This window comes from Chinchilla lanigera, unplaced genomic scaffold (genome assembly GCF_000276665.1).
Source record: "Chinchilla lanigera isolate Chin_1 unplaced genomic scaffold, ChiLan1.0 scaffold00106, whole genome shotgun sequence".
Taxonomy (NCBI): domain Eukaryota; kingdom Metazoa; phylum Chordata; class Mammalia; order Rodentia; family Chinchillidae; genus Chinchilla; species Chinchilla lanigera.
In genome coordinates, this window is record NW_004955507.1 from 1,694,098 (window position 1) to 1,709,092 (window position 14,995).

Sequence of the window (14,995 nt, forward strand, 5' to 3'; positions counted from 1 at the left end):
ATCAAATACAGACAATTGTATTTTAACTAATCCTGGATCTAACCCATCTCATTGTGCCCTCTCATACACAATAACTGATCGGCAACAACCTAGTGAATGACTTTACCAGTAACGAGAGGGCAGTGTAGGATGGCCGGCTGAGGTGACAGAGAACAGGAGCACTGAGATGGTGGCACTGAGGTTCTAAAAGAGAACTCTTGGTTCTACAGACCAAAGCCGTCACTCGTTACATTCCTAAAGTATTACTGAGCACCTACTGTGTGCCAGCAAGGTTTTCTGTGGCCTTCTGGACATATGCTTTCCAACTGCCCTCACAGGATACAGTATGCTCATATGGGCTTGTCCAGCTCCCGGCCAGATGTGAATTTCTGAGGACAGAGTGCTTGTCCTATTTATGGTGCTGTCCTCATTTCCCCGGACAGTGCATGGCACACACCAAGTGCTCCTACTGAACGGAGGTCGGACTATCCAATCTCGGATCCTAGAACATTTAACAGAATTTCTTTCTCTATACTATTCCAGCCCCTTTTTGCTGGGTTACTCAACCAAAGATCAGACAATCTTCGTTACAGTGATCATTTTCCAACTGTTGCTACCAACTTCTCAGAACTTTCACTGACACCTGGACTTTTTGCCCCAGAAAAAAATATCTGTTCAATACAGATGTGGCTAACATCTCAAGCAGGTTAAATCCCTACCCAGCTCTTTGATGAAATGTTTTCCAGCTTGCCCAAATCTTTAGTTTCAAGAGATATTTCCTACCATTACTAAATCTTTTACCTCTTGAAGAGAATTCCTAACCAAAGAGAGATACCCCAAAGGCCTATGACAAGAGAGGACCAGTGACAAGTCAGCTGCACATATAAGAACCTGGTAATGTTTCTGTTGTTAAGAGCTATCAGGTCCACTCAGCCAATCCACCATAATGACTGCATTGCCAAGTTACTGCCCACCCACCAGCACCAGGGGCCCACCCCAGACACCAGGCCCGGGATGGCAAGTACAAGCAGCTTTTCATCGCCTTATAACTAAGCTCTGACAGTTATCCTGTTAATAGTGTAAACCCTCAGGGAATAGGGTTAAAATGCCATCTGGATAGACTCTAGTGAAACAGTCAGCAAGGAGTGGACAGCACCACAAAACACAAGGTCAGAGGGAAGCAAATAAATGGGAGACAGCCTTTAGCCACCAGGAAAATGCCCAGGTAAAAAAGAAAGTAACAGAACCAGTACAAAAGGAGGCACAAAATTTTCCTTTAATTACCTTCGGATTTAGGACTAGGAGTAGATGCAGGAAACTGGTAGGTAGGAGTATAAGGATTGTCCTCTGTAGCAGAGAAAAGTGGATTTTGAAACTACCTACCATGAAGTGGAGAAGCTAACAATTCCCAGTTGTCTCTTTTGAATAATTATTTATTTTAGTGTTATTAAAAGCACACAGGAATCATACTCAAAAACAGATTAATAAATTAGAAAGAACTTAGTTGTTTTAATATAGCACATCATGCAAATGTATGAAATAAAATGTTCACCAACCAAAAACAACTATATAAAAATCTAAAAGCCAAATCTTACGCCTATAATGGAACTCTAAGAACTAATTTAAGGCTAGGACAACAGATATACTGTCTAAATTTATGGTACCTTCAGAATTTTGCTGGATTTCAGGAAGTTCAGGGAATTTGTACGTAGGGAAATAAGGGTTTTCTTCAGGAGTGTCTAGGCAGAGGAGCAGGTTTGGGAGAGAGAATAGAGGAAGATACAAATGGAGAGAATGAACGAGAAGGAATCCACATATAATTTAGACTCCTTGAATTCTGGAACATAGTATGCTTCACTAATTATATGAAAGAAATTCAAATTGCTTTTAAAAATCCAGTCTTTTTGCCTGAATAACTGAGACACATCAAAAAGAGATAATATCATTACTTTTCTTGGACAAAGAATTACACATAAACAGACTCCCGAATGGGCACAAACCTTTAAGTTTTCACTTTTTATAAGCTAGAGATATAAAGTAGGATAATAATAATATGTAATGAAAATATTATCCTAAAATCATCATTTTTTTCAACCAGAGCTTGTGTTGTAGATGTTAGCCTCAAGCAAACAAGTGGAGTCTTAATTTCTCAAACACTACTGCCTCCTTTTAGGGCAGGTAGTTTTGTTTAGAACCTGCACTTTACTTGTGTTAATAACTATAATTCTGCTTGTGGGGCAGAATTAGGTATCTGGCACAAATGCATACACTTGTCACTGCACTTAGCTTTCCAAAGCTAAGTCTGAAGGTGAGAGAGGCACAAATTGCTAGAGGAAATGCAAAGTCATTTCAGGAAGTGATCAGTGGAACTGACCCAATCCAATCACAGAGGTCTAATATTTAGCATCACCAGTATGACTGAGCTCATCCACTCAACCTTAGCAGATTTACTCTTGCCTCAGAAATGTTAGATACTGAGCACCTCAATATTTAGAGACAGTCTGAAGAGGGACACACCTTGGCGCATTCTAAACCCAGCAGGAGCTAATTAGTAGTGATATTAGTTGGCACCTGCAACTAATCAGAGACTGGATATTGGTGGTTTAAGTGGGAACATAGACCAGAACATACTTTCTTTGCATTTGTGTGTCATCCATGCCAGGCAGCCAGACTGGATTTGGGCACAGGATGCTCTGCCTGCAGGAGAAGTGGTACCCTTCCCACAGTGAAGCAACACCCCTTTCAGCTGACTAGCAGCATACGCAGCAATGGGAGCTGGCGAGGTTGTGACCTGCTCCAGCACTGGCCTGAAGTTTTCCCACCATGCTGGGCCACCTGCGGACAGCCCAGCAGCCCGCTGATGTGGAAGCACTGCTCTTTCAGCTTGACCAGGTTTTACTGTGTCAGCTCTTGACTGAGTCTCAGGGCTATCTGACCAGTGCTAGCTCCCGGGGGGATACTTATTTTCTCGTATAAACATAGCCTTAGAGGTGTACTATGCACTCCATTTCACAAGGCCAAATGTCTTCTCCTATGGATTCTGCAACACCCTTCGATGAAGAGAAGGAAGATGAACAGAAAGATACATGACTGGTCCAAGGTCATACGAGTGCTTGGCAGGGGCTGAATCTACATGACAATAGTTTTCCTGACTTCTAGTTCAGGGCTTTCTCAACTTGCCTGGCCCACAAGGCAGTCATGGGCTGACACAGGATGTACCTAAAGCTGGAAGCAGGTGGGAGATGGAGCTGCTCACATCTCAGGCAGATAGGTACTAGAGCACAGGCATAGTGCTAGCCTCAGCCTCCTGCATTCCACAAGAGCAGGGAGGCAAGGCTTGTGAGCTGACCTCCAGTTACAGAGCAGAGGCAGGCACACAGGTGCATCACCCCTCCTGGGTCTGAAGGCAAAGGGCTGGGCTCAGGCAGATCGGTACCGAATGGGATCCAAGCGCAGGACCCAGTCTCCTGGAGTCTAAACAAAATGACTTCAGGCCCACACCACCAGTCAACATATGGGCACTTAGCTTTGACAAGTGAAAATCAGTACCTCTGTTCAGTTTGTGAATCTGCTTAAACATAGTCTTGTACCAGTCTTTTGATCTCTCGGTATTCTGGAGAAAAAGGCAAAAGGTAAAGTAAAATGAAGATTTTGGCATATTTCAGAATTTGTATGATTACAGTATCAAAATCAAACAGAGAAATCACATCTTAAGTCAAACTTCACTCACACTTGTACCTTAAAGATAAAAATTTGGAGAAAGAACAAAGAGTCAAAATTTACAGAATGATATTTAGCCAAAAAGATGCATTTCTTAAAGAAAAGTGGGCAAAGACAGGTTTGAATTGGGTCTACAGTTAATGTTTTAAATTTCTTTTTTTAGAGAGGATTTCTCCCATAGGCCAACTACAAGAAACGGAAGTAAAGCTGCAAGGCAAAGAATACTTGCTTATCACGTTGCACCCCCGCCCATTCTGGGTTATTCTGCAGATAAGTATCTAAGTCACCTTGCATAGGCCAGATTTAGAATGCATACATTAAAATGTAAACCATTACAGTATCCAATGCCAGAGCTTCATCCTCACCACAACTGTGCGTAGTTTTCTCATTATTTTTAAGATAAAAATAAAACAAGGAAGGGGACAGGTGGTTACATCAAATATTTTCACTCCTACTTTATATATGAGGGTGTGAGATATGAGGATACAGATGAGGATGAGAGGAAAAATCAAAGTGATTTTCCCAAGGTCACAGGGATGGGGCAGAAGGGTCCGGCAATGTACTAACCATTGTTATTCTCCTACAACCTGGTTTCGAAATTTTGTACCATTGTTTTCACTGTTTTTTTTTCCTTTAAAATAAAAATAAATAATTTTTTTTAAAAAGTGATCGGAAGGACCTCCTAACAGGATGGTGAGGGGCACAGGTTTGGGAGTTGGCCGAATGCTATCAGCCCCAGGTTGTGCTATTTTGGAAGATTAACATCATCCTTCAGAGTCCATTTCCTCACTGGTGTGGTTTGGATGAATGTCTCCCAGGCAACCATATTTAAAGGTATGGTTTCCGGGGTGGCAGTACTGGGAGGCTCTGTGGACCTTTGGAGGGTAGGAGGTCCTTAAGTCATTGGGTGCATGCCTTCAATAAGGAAGGAGGACCCAACATGTCCTTTCTGTTTCCTGGCTCATAATGTGAACACAACTCTGATGTACCCTTCTGCCATGAGGTGCCACCCTTCCCAGCGCCCCAAATCAAGGGAGCCACTCAATTTTTGTCTTGAACCTCCAGAACCACAAGCCAAAATAAAGCTACCTGTACTTTATAAGTTGACTATTTTATTGTAGTGATGCAAAACTGACTAACACAGTCATCTATAGAAGGGGAACAATTTTAGTATCCATCACTCACTCCAATGACTGAGGTTTAAATGAGATAATATACTCAGCAAATGATAGCTGCGACTGCTCTTGGTAATAATTTGCTTTCAATAGCATTACTTAGGACCAGGGTAGAGTTCTTTTGAAACTTAGTTCATGGCTGTTTCTTTTGGCCTCTTCCAAAAAGACACACAAAAAATTCCTTTTTTCCAAATTGAAATCACAAAGGAACATAGTACAGCCAGTGTATTGATGGACACATGGAGAGAAATGCAATTCACTTGAGTCTAGTTTCAAAGGGTGGGTTGCCCTGCATCCCTTAGGGTCTAAAGGAGGACTGGCATCCCTGCCCAGTGAGAAGAGCAGGGTATGGTCACCACAAGACCTGCTCTATCCTCCAAGCCTTGCTGGGCCGAATGTTTTCTGTGGTTCACCTAGCACTTCCTGCTCACTTTAAATGACAGAGTAGCTCCTTTCCAGGGCAATCGTCTTCCTAAACCCATAAACAGGGGCACTGGTCCTCACATTCTCTGGGGTGCTTTAGTTCTGGAGCAAGAATTTCTGAACAGGATCCACAAAACAATAACAAAGGATAATTTCCCATGGCATTTTCCCCTAAACATTCACAAGCCCAAAGCCTCTTGACATTCTGCTGCAGAGAAATCTCTGACTCTATTCCACCCAGATATTCTTCCTTTTCATTTTGCCATGAAATTTCTTTTTCAGACCAGGGATATAGTTCAGCAGCGCAGCACCTGCCTGGCAAGTGCAAAATCATAAGTTCGATTCCCGGTACCAAAAAAAAAAAAAAAGTTAAAAAATAAAAAGAAATTTACTTTTCCATGAGACTAATTAACACCCCACACCCACTTTGGGAAAAGCTGCTATATGCCATGTCTGGAACACAGTTTAATGGGGGGTCTGGTTCCTAGGGTCTCATGCCAGTGCAAGGACCACCCTTCCAGGCCTCTATAACCCACACATAGGTTCACACGCACTCAGAGCTGCACCCTTGCCATGATTTGTTTCAGCTGAAATGTAAGAAGGACCTTTCAGGTCAGTATTCATACCCGGAGTGGAATGCCCACTTCATCCATGGACACATCGCTTAGGTCCTGTGTGCTTTTAACCACCCGCCTACTGTCATCTTTTGCTCTTTTTTCAGCAGCCCTGGTGGGTGATGTGGGTTTCTCTTGGGTTGGTGATGAGTCCTCACCCACTCTTCTTTCTGAGACAGGATCTGGAAATGAAAAGCACTTGTTATCTGAAGCACTTCTAACAGCTCCAAAGCAAAACACTCCCAAATAATCCAGCTAGGGCGAAGTGTGTTTGCTAACTCCCAACCGGAACTAGTGTCGCTTAAGGCAGAGATCAGCAAAGTACAGCCCATGGGCTGGCCACCTGTTTTTGTAACTAAAGTGTTACTGGAATACAGCCATGCCGGTTCACTTATACGTTATTCATGGTTGCCTTTGTGCTACCAGGGCTAAGCTGAGTAGCTGTGATTATACTGCCTGCAAAACCTAAAATATTATCTATTATCTGGTCCTTTAAAAATATTTGCCAACAATGTGTTTTGCAGAGGTATACACATTGTGCTCTGCACATTCAAATAGTTCTGACAATTATAGAAATTAAAGGAGCAGGTAGGCCCACAAGGAGGTGGCTAAAAATTACTGGAAAGTTTGCGTTTTCTCTTTAGGAAGTCACTTACCTTTTCTCTGCCTCAGTTTTTTCATCCAAAAATGGGAATAACATTTCTACTAGCAAGCTCACAGCAATGTCGTAATAGGGCTTATTAAGATAATTTAAGCCGAGGTACTCAGAAAGCTATACAGTCCCAGCTGCTCGTCCTAGTTTAATTTGGTTCAACGTTACAAATTATAGAGAGCTAATGAACATTCAGGGTACTCTTCAGATCATACAATTACTTATCATACTCTGTTAAGTCCACATCATGTTTTTCATTTATTGGAGAGCCATACACTAAGCACCTGCTGACTGCTCTCAACTGTTCTCTCCTGCAGACACAAGGGTGAACATCTCAGAATCCTTAGACTTCATGGACTTTATATTCCAGTGGGCAGAAAGAGCAAGGGAGCCAACAATGAGAACGTGAGAAGATAAGGTCTGAAGGGGATTCAGCATAACTCTGCTAAGAAATTTAGGTTCAGGGCCAACTTGTCTGAGAAACCAACCAGATGAATAGGAAGTGGAAGGTGCTCTGACAGAGGGAATCACATAAGCAAATGCTCACGTGCCTCTGAACTACTCCAAGCTTACTATGTGCCAGGCATTGCATTAACTCTCCATACAGATTACCTCATTTCATCTTCCCAATAACTTTATGAGGAAGAAACTATCACCTGTCCATTTTTTTTAATAGTTAAGCAGACCAGCACTCAGAGAGAGTTTTTCCCTGCTTAAAGTCAGGCAGAGTACATGGGCAAGCCTGGATGTGGCCTCGTGTGCACCTGAGAACTCTCTGAACCAGATACTGACTCACCTCCCTCAAAGACTGCAACGAGGTTTCCAGTGTTGGATCTTGGGCTAATACACACTGATTTAAAAAGGGAACTGAGTTGGGGAAGTGAGGGGGAGATGGATGGTTCCATTTGGACCACAGTAACTCTGAGAAGACAATGAAACAAGTAGAAACATCCTAGAGACCCTGGAGAAATATGGAGGGAGCCCAGTTGAGACGCCCTGGCCTGAGTGCAATTTTGGAATCATCAGCGCAAAAGGGATAGCAACTGTAAAGGCCATGTCAGAATCCAGCGGGTAGAAGGAGGTGAGAACAGAGGGAAGGCTGAAGTCATGCACTGAGAGATATCACAGGTACAGGCTAAAAAGCAAAAGAATCAGCAAACAGACGTGGAAGCCATGCAAGGGATAGGAGAGCAACCAGGAAATACAAGGTGCCACAAAAGCAGACAAGACAGAATTCTGAGACGTGGGTGGTTGAACATGTTAAAAAAAGAAAAAAAAACACCTACCCAAAAATTGAAGCAGAAGAGGAGGCATTAGATTAGGCAAGAGGAAAGTCACAGGAACACTGAGAGCAAACAGTTTCTAAAGGGCAGGCGCCAGATATCAGGAAAAGGGACAGATGTATAAACAGAAAGTAGGGAGGGAATTCAGCAGAGGAAAGAGTATTTCAGGTAACTGCAGAGGTCAAAAGGTTTAAGCCTGAGGAACCTAAAGTCCTATCAGTATAGCCCAAGAGAGAACAAAGGACATCGAGATGTGCTGGCGATTAGTTAAGTGCTCTTTGATTGGGGAGAGGAGCAGAGCGCAGGCATGCCTTGGTTCACAACTTAACGAATTGGACAGGAACAGAATCAAATTCAATAGTTAGGTTCAATGTTGACTTTACAGGGAAATTTGATCCAGTTCTCCTCTAATTCAATTTGCGGCCAGAATCATGGAAAGAATGAAGTTTGTCAACTGAGGCTGACACTGGACTTTGGTCAACTGAGGTGCCACTGGACTTTGACAAATGAAAAAAAAAGAACCTGAGGGTCCATGCAAACTTGTGGCAGAGGGAGAGGCATCTGTGTGTGGAGGGAGGCTGGGGAAGTTGGGAGCAGTGAAGTCAGTATGCTCAGGTTTTACTGTTTTCAGCAGGGTGGCCCTTGCCCTAATTTCAAACAAACTTCTGAAACTTATGCTCCATCTGTGAGGGCAGAATGATTTCTAAATATTCTATGTGCAACTCAGCGCTTCAAAAAACCTGATTCCTGGCACCATCACCATATACTTTAAAGGATTTAGACCAGGCTGGCTTTATCGGGATAAGATCTCATGCTCCTAGGAAATGACAACATGAGGTCATGTATCTGGCAGGAAGTACAGGGGCATTCTGAGTCTACCCCTAATTTGGCACTCTCAGCACTGCCTGCCACTTTGAAAGGCTTCCCTAAGTGAAACCAAGAAGGAGCGGGTGAGCTGGTTCCCACCTCCAGCGGGTATGTGAAGGTACTCATTACTCTCACGCTGTAAGATTATGAGACCACAGACATGAATTGTTAAGGGTTTCTAGACCTACAATAATTCTTTAAAAAAAAATATTGTTAGGGCAGATGGTTGCAACAATAATCACTTAACTGTAAGACTCAGGATAATGGCTCATGGATTTGCCGGAGTCCTTTTGATCTAAGAAAATTAGCCTGGAATGATTTTACTTTCAAAGCTTATTATCATGTAATTCCTGATTGAGTGGATTTTGACGTATGGAGGAATGAACTACAGATCTTGAATAAAAAGTGTTACCTTATATAGTGAAAACGCAGAGTGATAATTGTCACATGCAGTGACAGGGCCACCTGTTAACATCCATGTTACAGTGAGAGCTTGCTCTTATTTCATATTAGGCAGACAAGAATCCTGCATATAATGGGGCATTTCTTTCTATTACACTGTGTTTTTTTAAAAAGACAGTCTTGGACCACTAAATAAATGATGATGCTGGCAACATCAGACAGGGCCTCTATTTATAGGAGGAGAGTTAAAATTTTCCTTATCCCCAAAGCTCTGTAACTGGAGATGACAGCAACGCTCACACTTCCCTAGAGAAGGAAGTCGGCCTCTCCACACCTGTGGTAGCCCCCACCCCAACTCTTGTTTCCCTAACTTCTACGTCCTCCCTGTCCTCGAAGGAGATTATGAGCCACACAGGTCAAAACCAGGCAGAGTCCATTCCCAGATGACTCTCTTTGAGAATTCAGACTCAAAGAAGGCTCTGCTAAAGGGAGGGAGGGAGGTGCCTTTGAGTCCCCCGAGCGAGCCTCATTTGCTCCAAGGCACAGAGTTTGGGAAGCGCCAGCACAGCCAGCTCTCTCTCTCTTTTGGGAGCTCCTGAACAGAATGGTACTGCCATTTAAACAATTTAGTGAGCACCTGCTCTAGGTCTAACTCTACCAAAAGTCATTAGTGGATCTGTCCCAAAACCCAAGGAAGGTGGTAGCATCACCTTTGTTTGAGAGCTGAGCCTGCCAGCACGGTAGAGAAGCCCTCAGATGAATGTGGCCCTTTCCAGTGTACAAAGGATCCTCCTACTTCTGTCTCACACAGCAGCTCCTCCAGGCAGGGGCAAGTATTAGCATCCTCATTTCCTACATGAGGAAACTGAAGCCAAAGAGGTGAAGTCACTTGCCCAGTGCCAAAGCACTCTGAGAAGGGAAAGCCAGGAGCAGCTCTGGCTCTCCTAATGTGTGGCTGGTTGCTTTTTTCACCCATTCCGCTATTTCTTTCAAAATCCTACAGAAAGAAAGGAGCCCACGGGAGCCACTTTCTACTTTTTCTTTCCCAGAGCCACTGTCCTCCACAACCTGGGCTAGGGCCAGGGAATTAAGTGGACTGCAGTGTGGCAGTTTGAGGAGGGCGGTGAAGGGCACCTTGAACTCAGCCGCAGCCTGTCCTGGTCCTGTGGCCACGTCCTGATAAACCCAAGAGAGTATGAGAACCCTATGTCCTCCCTACCCAGGATCTGAAGAAATCACAGGAACAGCAGAGGGATAAAAGTCATGCAAAAATCATGTAGCAGCTGCTGAGAAAATGGTGGCTTCAGTTATTTGTCAGATCAGGGGTTCTTAACTCTGGAGTCCATTAGTATCTGCAAACCCATGGACCTGTGTATATATGTTTACATAGATATGGTTTTTATGAAGAATGAATCTACTGCCTTCAACAGATTATCCCAAGAAGGACATGACCAAAGAAAGATGACAAAATGTCATACTACACCATTAGCTACTATGAACAGCACAGTTCCCTAAGGCAGCCCCAGAACCTAGCTCTGTGCCTAAAATAAAGAAGGCATTCAATAAAATGACTAGTGAATCAACAGAGGCACCTGTGGGTAACAATAATTCACATCCAGTAAGCATTCAGCAAGGGCCACACTCAAGCATTCAGTTGTTTATAAGCCGAATCTCCTTTGATCTTCAATCAGAATGGCTACAGGAAATGGCTAAATGTTCCCCTATTCCTAAGATGTCTAAAACTTCAGCCAGCACCTCTGGCCCCTCCTCACCCTGACACCATAGCACAAACCTGCATACTTCCTTAGGGAGTGAGCCCTGATATCTGATGCTCTCTGCAATCATACTTTACCATCATGGGCCCTGATGACCTACTTACCCAGAGTCCCATCACCAGAGAGGATGAGACTAACACCACCCAGAGCTGGTTATAGATGCAAACAATCTTCTGTACTCATTAAACTTGAATCTCTGGAGACAAGACCCGGGAGTCTGAGCTTTGACAAGATCTCCAGGAGATCCTGATGTCAGCTCAAATTCAAGAAGCAATTTCAGGCACTGCTGATCTGAAGACTCTCACTTGGACCCACCTTCCCAGGGTTATCTACTGGCATCTGGGCTTGCCACACAAGACAGACTTGCCCACATTTCCCAATCCCAGACTTATCACCTCCTAGGACAGTCACCAAAGCAGCAAAAAGGTAAGCTCTTCAGAGGCCTGCCCTGAACACTACATCTAAAGCTTTGTGCTCTTCATCCTTCATCCCTTTGTGCTCTTCAGCCAGTACATCCTGTTTTTACCATCGCAGCACTCATCACAGTTCCATAGGACATGAATACTATTTTGATTCACTAGCCCCAGAGGTGAGCTCCAGGGGATAGAAACAATGCCTATTTTCATCATCTTTTTGCTCCAGTAACAAACATAGATCCCAATACATATAGGAGCTCAGAAATTTGTGCTGATTGCACATGGGCTGGTGACTAAAAGCCAGCTTAACAGAAACAAGGGTTAATATGTAAATAAATACATTTCTCACTTACCTGAAAGGCTACTGAGCCGTTTTTGCTGTTCTATGATAAAAGAAAAGAAGACACAGTATAAGTGAGATTTATATAGTACATGGCAAGACAAAGAAGTCACGGCATAGCTACTGTAGTTAGGGTACTAGTTTCAGCAATCTCACTGTCCTTTGTGCTTAGATGCTAAAATGCACAGCCTAGCTAGAGTTGGGATCCCAAACATCCTGAAAACCCACTCCAAGGTGCTGGCAGGACTTGTCCTGCCTTTGTTTTCTAGAACTTTATATCTCATCGGAAAATGTTCTCATCACTGAATGAGATCAACCCCCAAGTCCTCTGGTTCCACACGACAGGACTTCACATGAACCCAGGCTTGATATCTTTTGAGAGAAATGTGATGAAAACTATAAGCATGGCAGCTACCATCTCCTGAGATCTTGCTAAATTCCAGATTCTGTTTTAAGAGATCTTATATACAACATCTGAAATTGCGGCAACAACCCTAGCAGTTAGCTATGGTTATTTTTTCATTGTACAGCCTTAGTCCTTGTACCACTCTGGCTGGGTCCAGAGTACCTGAGAAATCCTAAAACAATCAACATTTACCAAGAGACCTCTAATAAGGGGCCCAAATTACCCAACAGTGGACTGAAAACTGTCTCAGTCTAGAACCTAGATCCCCACCTCCTACTCCAGTGTTCTTTCCAACCTAGTCACCAAGCCCCTATTGCCCACAGCACTGAAGGTCTCTTCGTTTCTCATTTTGCTGGGTAATCCCATGGAGGGGAAGCCGACATTGCCGCTGGACAGTCCTGTGAGTACTTGCTATTTGATAAACACAAAAATGACCTTTACCTTCCACAGCCGCTAAATATAAAGCAGCCACGTAGATAAAAATAGCAATTTGCCAGCCCTTGAGCTCTGCCACTATCCCTCTTGGCCATATTACCACCCTCCAGCGAGAATCAGTGTGAACAAGGAGTAAACAGAGCAGCAAGGGAGCTCAAGGCTGGTGGAAGTGGCATGTCCACTTCTGATGTGTGGATGGGGTTTGCACACGTTGGACAAGAAGCCGCGTGGAGCACCAGGCTAGGCTTTGCCAACAAATTACCAACACAATGGGCCAACCACATAATCTCTTGGCCTCAGCTGCTTTGTCTATCACATCAAGGTATTCAGTAGCATCTCCAGGGATATGTTTGCCAAGCCTATGGAAATGGAGTGGTGGCAGGGCCCTCCCCAGCCAGAAGAAGTGAAGGCGTGCAATTTGAAAGACTATGGTATGAAATGGCCTGTCTCTTATTATAGGACGTCACACACACAGTAGCAGCTGTTTTTTAGTGGTGTTACATAGCAAAGGGAGAAGTTATCCACAATGGAGTGATCCCTAGACTATGTCATATGCCCACAGATTTGTCTGGAAATCTCCAGACTCTTGCTGTCCAGTGTGAAGAGGAGCACTGGCATGCCGGCAAGCTTTCTGAAAATGCAGACTTTCATCCTCTTTGCTCCCTCAGAGCTCCTGAATCTGAAACTGTAAGTTAACAAGACTTCTGGATCTGAAGCACAATAAATATTGAGAAGCCCCGAGCAAAGGGACACATGCACTCTGTCAGTCCTGAGAGTTTCTTGATTCAAATCCTCCTTCCCAGACTGATGGTATGTAACTTGCCTTCCAGTACATATGGTAAGAAAACTCAGGAAGGAGGGAAAGGGACTGAGCTGCTCACAACTATCAGTGCTAGGGTCAGAGGCTCAGTGCCCCTCTGCTTGTTCCCAGAAGGGCGACGGTGGCTTGGAGACAAGGGATTATTGTCATATTATGCCCTGGGTCAGTCTAAGTAGGAGAGAAGGGGAACTTTTTTAAAATGACTAAAGCAGAATTCCAAAACTAGAGTAAAGTTTTCATTCCCTTGGGAGACTGTGCAATAGTCACACTGTCCTTGTGGGTAGCCTAGGAGTTTCTGGCAGAGATGCCAGGTTAGGTAATTTCCAAAGCAGTGCCAAAAACACTTGACCTTAACCCCATTTACGATTAGTAATACAGGGCTGGGCTGGCCAGGTTCTCCCATTCTTTTCAACTCTTCCTGCCCTCCCTGCTAGTGAACATATGGTTTTACTCTTTATGGGAGGTACCCTTTAATTCTAAAAAAAGAAAACTAATATCATTATTTATGTCCTTTTCTAAAGGATGTGTGTCTTAAGCTGTGTAATTATGAGTTTTAAACCTCAGAGCAGGACTTGGCCAAAAGAGAAAGCAAGAGCCAAAGGTATCTGGGTAAATTAGAGGAACTCATTTGTTCAAGAAGCAAAGAGGAACAACAGTCATAACTGTGCCCAGCGAGTCACCAGAGAGACTTGGCAAAAGCAGCTGACACCAGCATTTTCAAAGAACTAAGTTGCTTTGGGAATAAATCCCACTTTTAAAGCAACTGTCTTTCCTTCTGGGAATTAACTTGCTTGACTACATTTTTCTTAAATGAGTCATAAAGAAGTTCATAGAGAACCAAAATTTCACTTTGTCCTGCATTACAGACACTTTCTGGGCAAGGAGAGTTATTGCCAGTAAAGGGGTGGCACAGAGGAGAGGAGAAAGGGCTTGTACAAAGTTCAGTGTGGAGGCTGGGACCCTTTCTTTCTTTTGAAGTACACAGACTCCTGAGGGAAAATGAATATGAAAGCCACACATGATGCAAAAAATAAAACCACTAAAATGACTATTTAAGATTTGAGTGGGAATATTTTAAGTGAGAGAAAATGTTTTATGCATCTACTTTTCAAGTCAGAAGCAGGAAACAGAAAACTACTTAGTATGAACAACAATTAAAAATAGACTCCAGTCTCATTCTCATCCAAGTTGATGCAGAAGGGAGGGGCAAGAAAGGGGAGGAAATGAAGCAGCAGGCAAAAAGGGAGTCAAAGGAAGATTCGGAACCAAGCTGTGAGCCTGAACAGAATAAGAAAACCTCCATTTTTCCTTGAAATTCATACTAAACAGCCCTCTTCCACACTGGAACACAGCCTGAAAACTTTCCATTTTGCGCTGCAAAGGACTTTTGTAAAAGGCCAGTATATTCCTCTATGGAATCCCAAAAAAGAAAACTTGGGATTTAGAATCACCATCTGGGATTTTAAAGCAGAAAGGTCGATGTCTACAATTAATAACTCAAACCTCACAGCCCCTTTGGGAATGCAACAAAACCAACCAAAACAGTCAGAGAAACTACAAAAACTAAACATAAAAACTCTAAGCAGAGCTGTCTGACTGCATGGTGCAGGACCAAATACCCACACAAATATCAGTCCCAGAGGGCAAAGCTGAGCAACAGCCTAGAGCAGAACTGACTAGAATGGCCA

At 43.5% G+C, this 14,995-nt stretch overlaps 1 protein-coding gene across 23 annotated transcripts in view; it reads right to left on the bottom strand.

The window, feature by feature from the left end:
* The window catches only part of Sorbs1 (sorbin and SH3 domain containing 1), a 226,481-nt gene that overhangs the window by 71,531 nt on the left and 139,955 nt on the right, over nt 1–14,995 (bottom strand). For 12 of the 23 annotated variants that reach the window (XM_013506186.1, XM_013506184.1, XM_013506189.1 and 9 more), the window contains 3 exons: nt 11,660–11,689; nt 5,924–6,093; nt 3,529–3,592 (listed from right to left, as the gene is read on the bottom strand). In XM_013506186.1, the coding sequence (XP_013361640.1) occupies nt 3,529–3,592; nt 5,924–6,093; nt 11,660–11,689 (264 nt within the window). Of the gene's footprint in view, nt 1–1,263; nt 1,327–1,643; nt 1,719–3,528; nt 3,593–5,923; nt 6,094–11,659; nt 11,690–14,995 lie in introns of all 23 variants that reach the window. The other 11 variants (XM_013506176.1, XM_013506179.1, XM_013506175.1 and 8 more) reach the window with 2 other exon arrangements.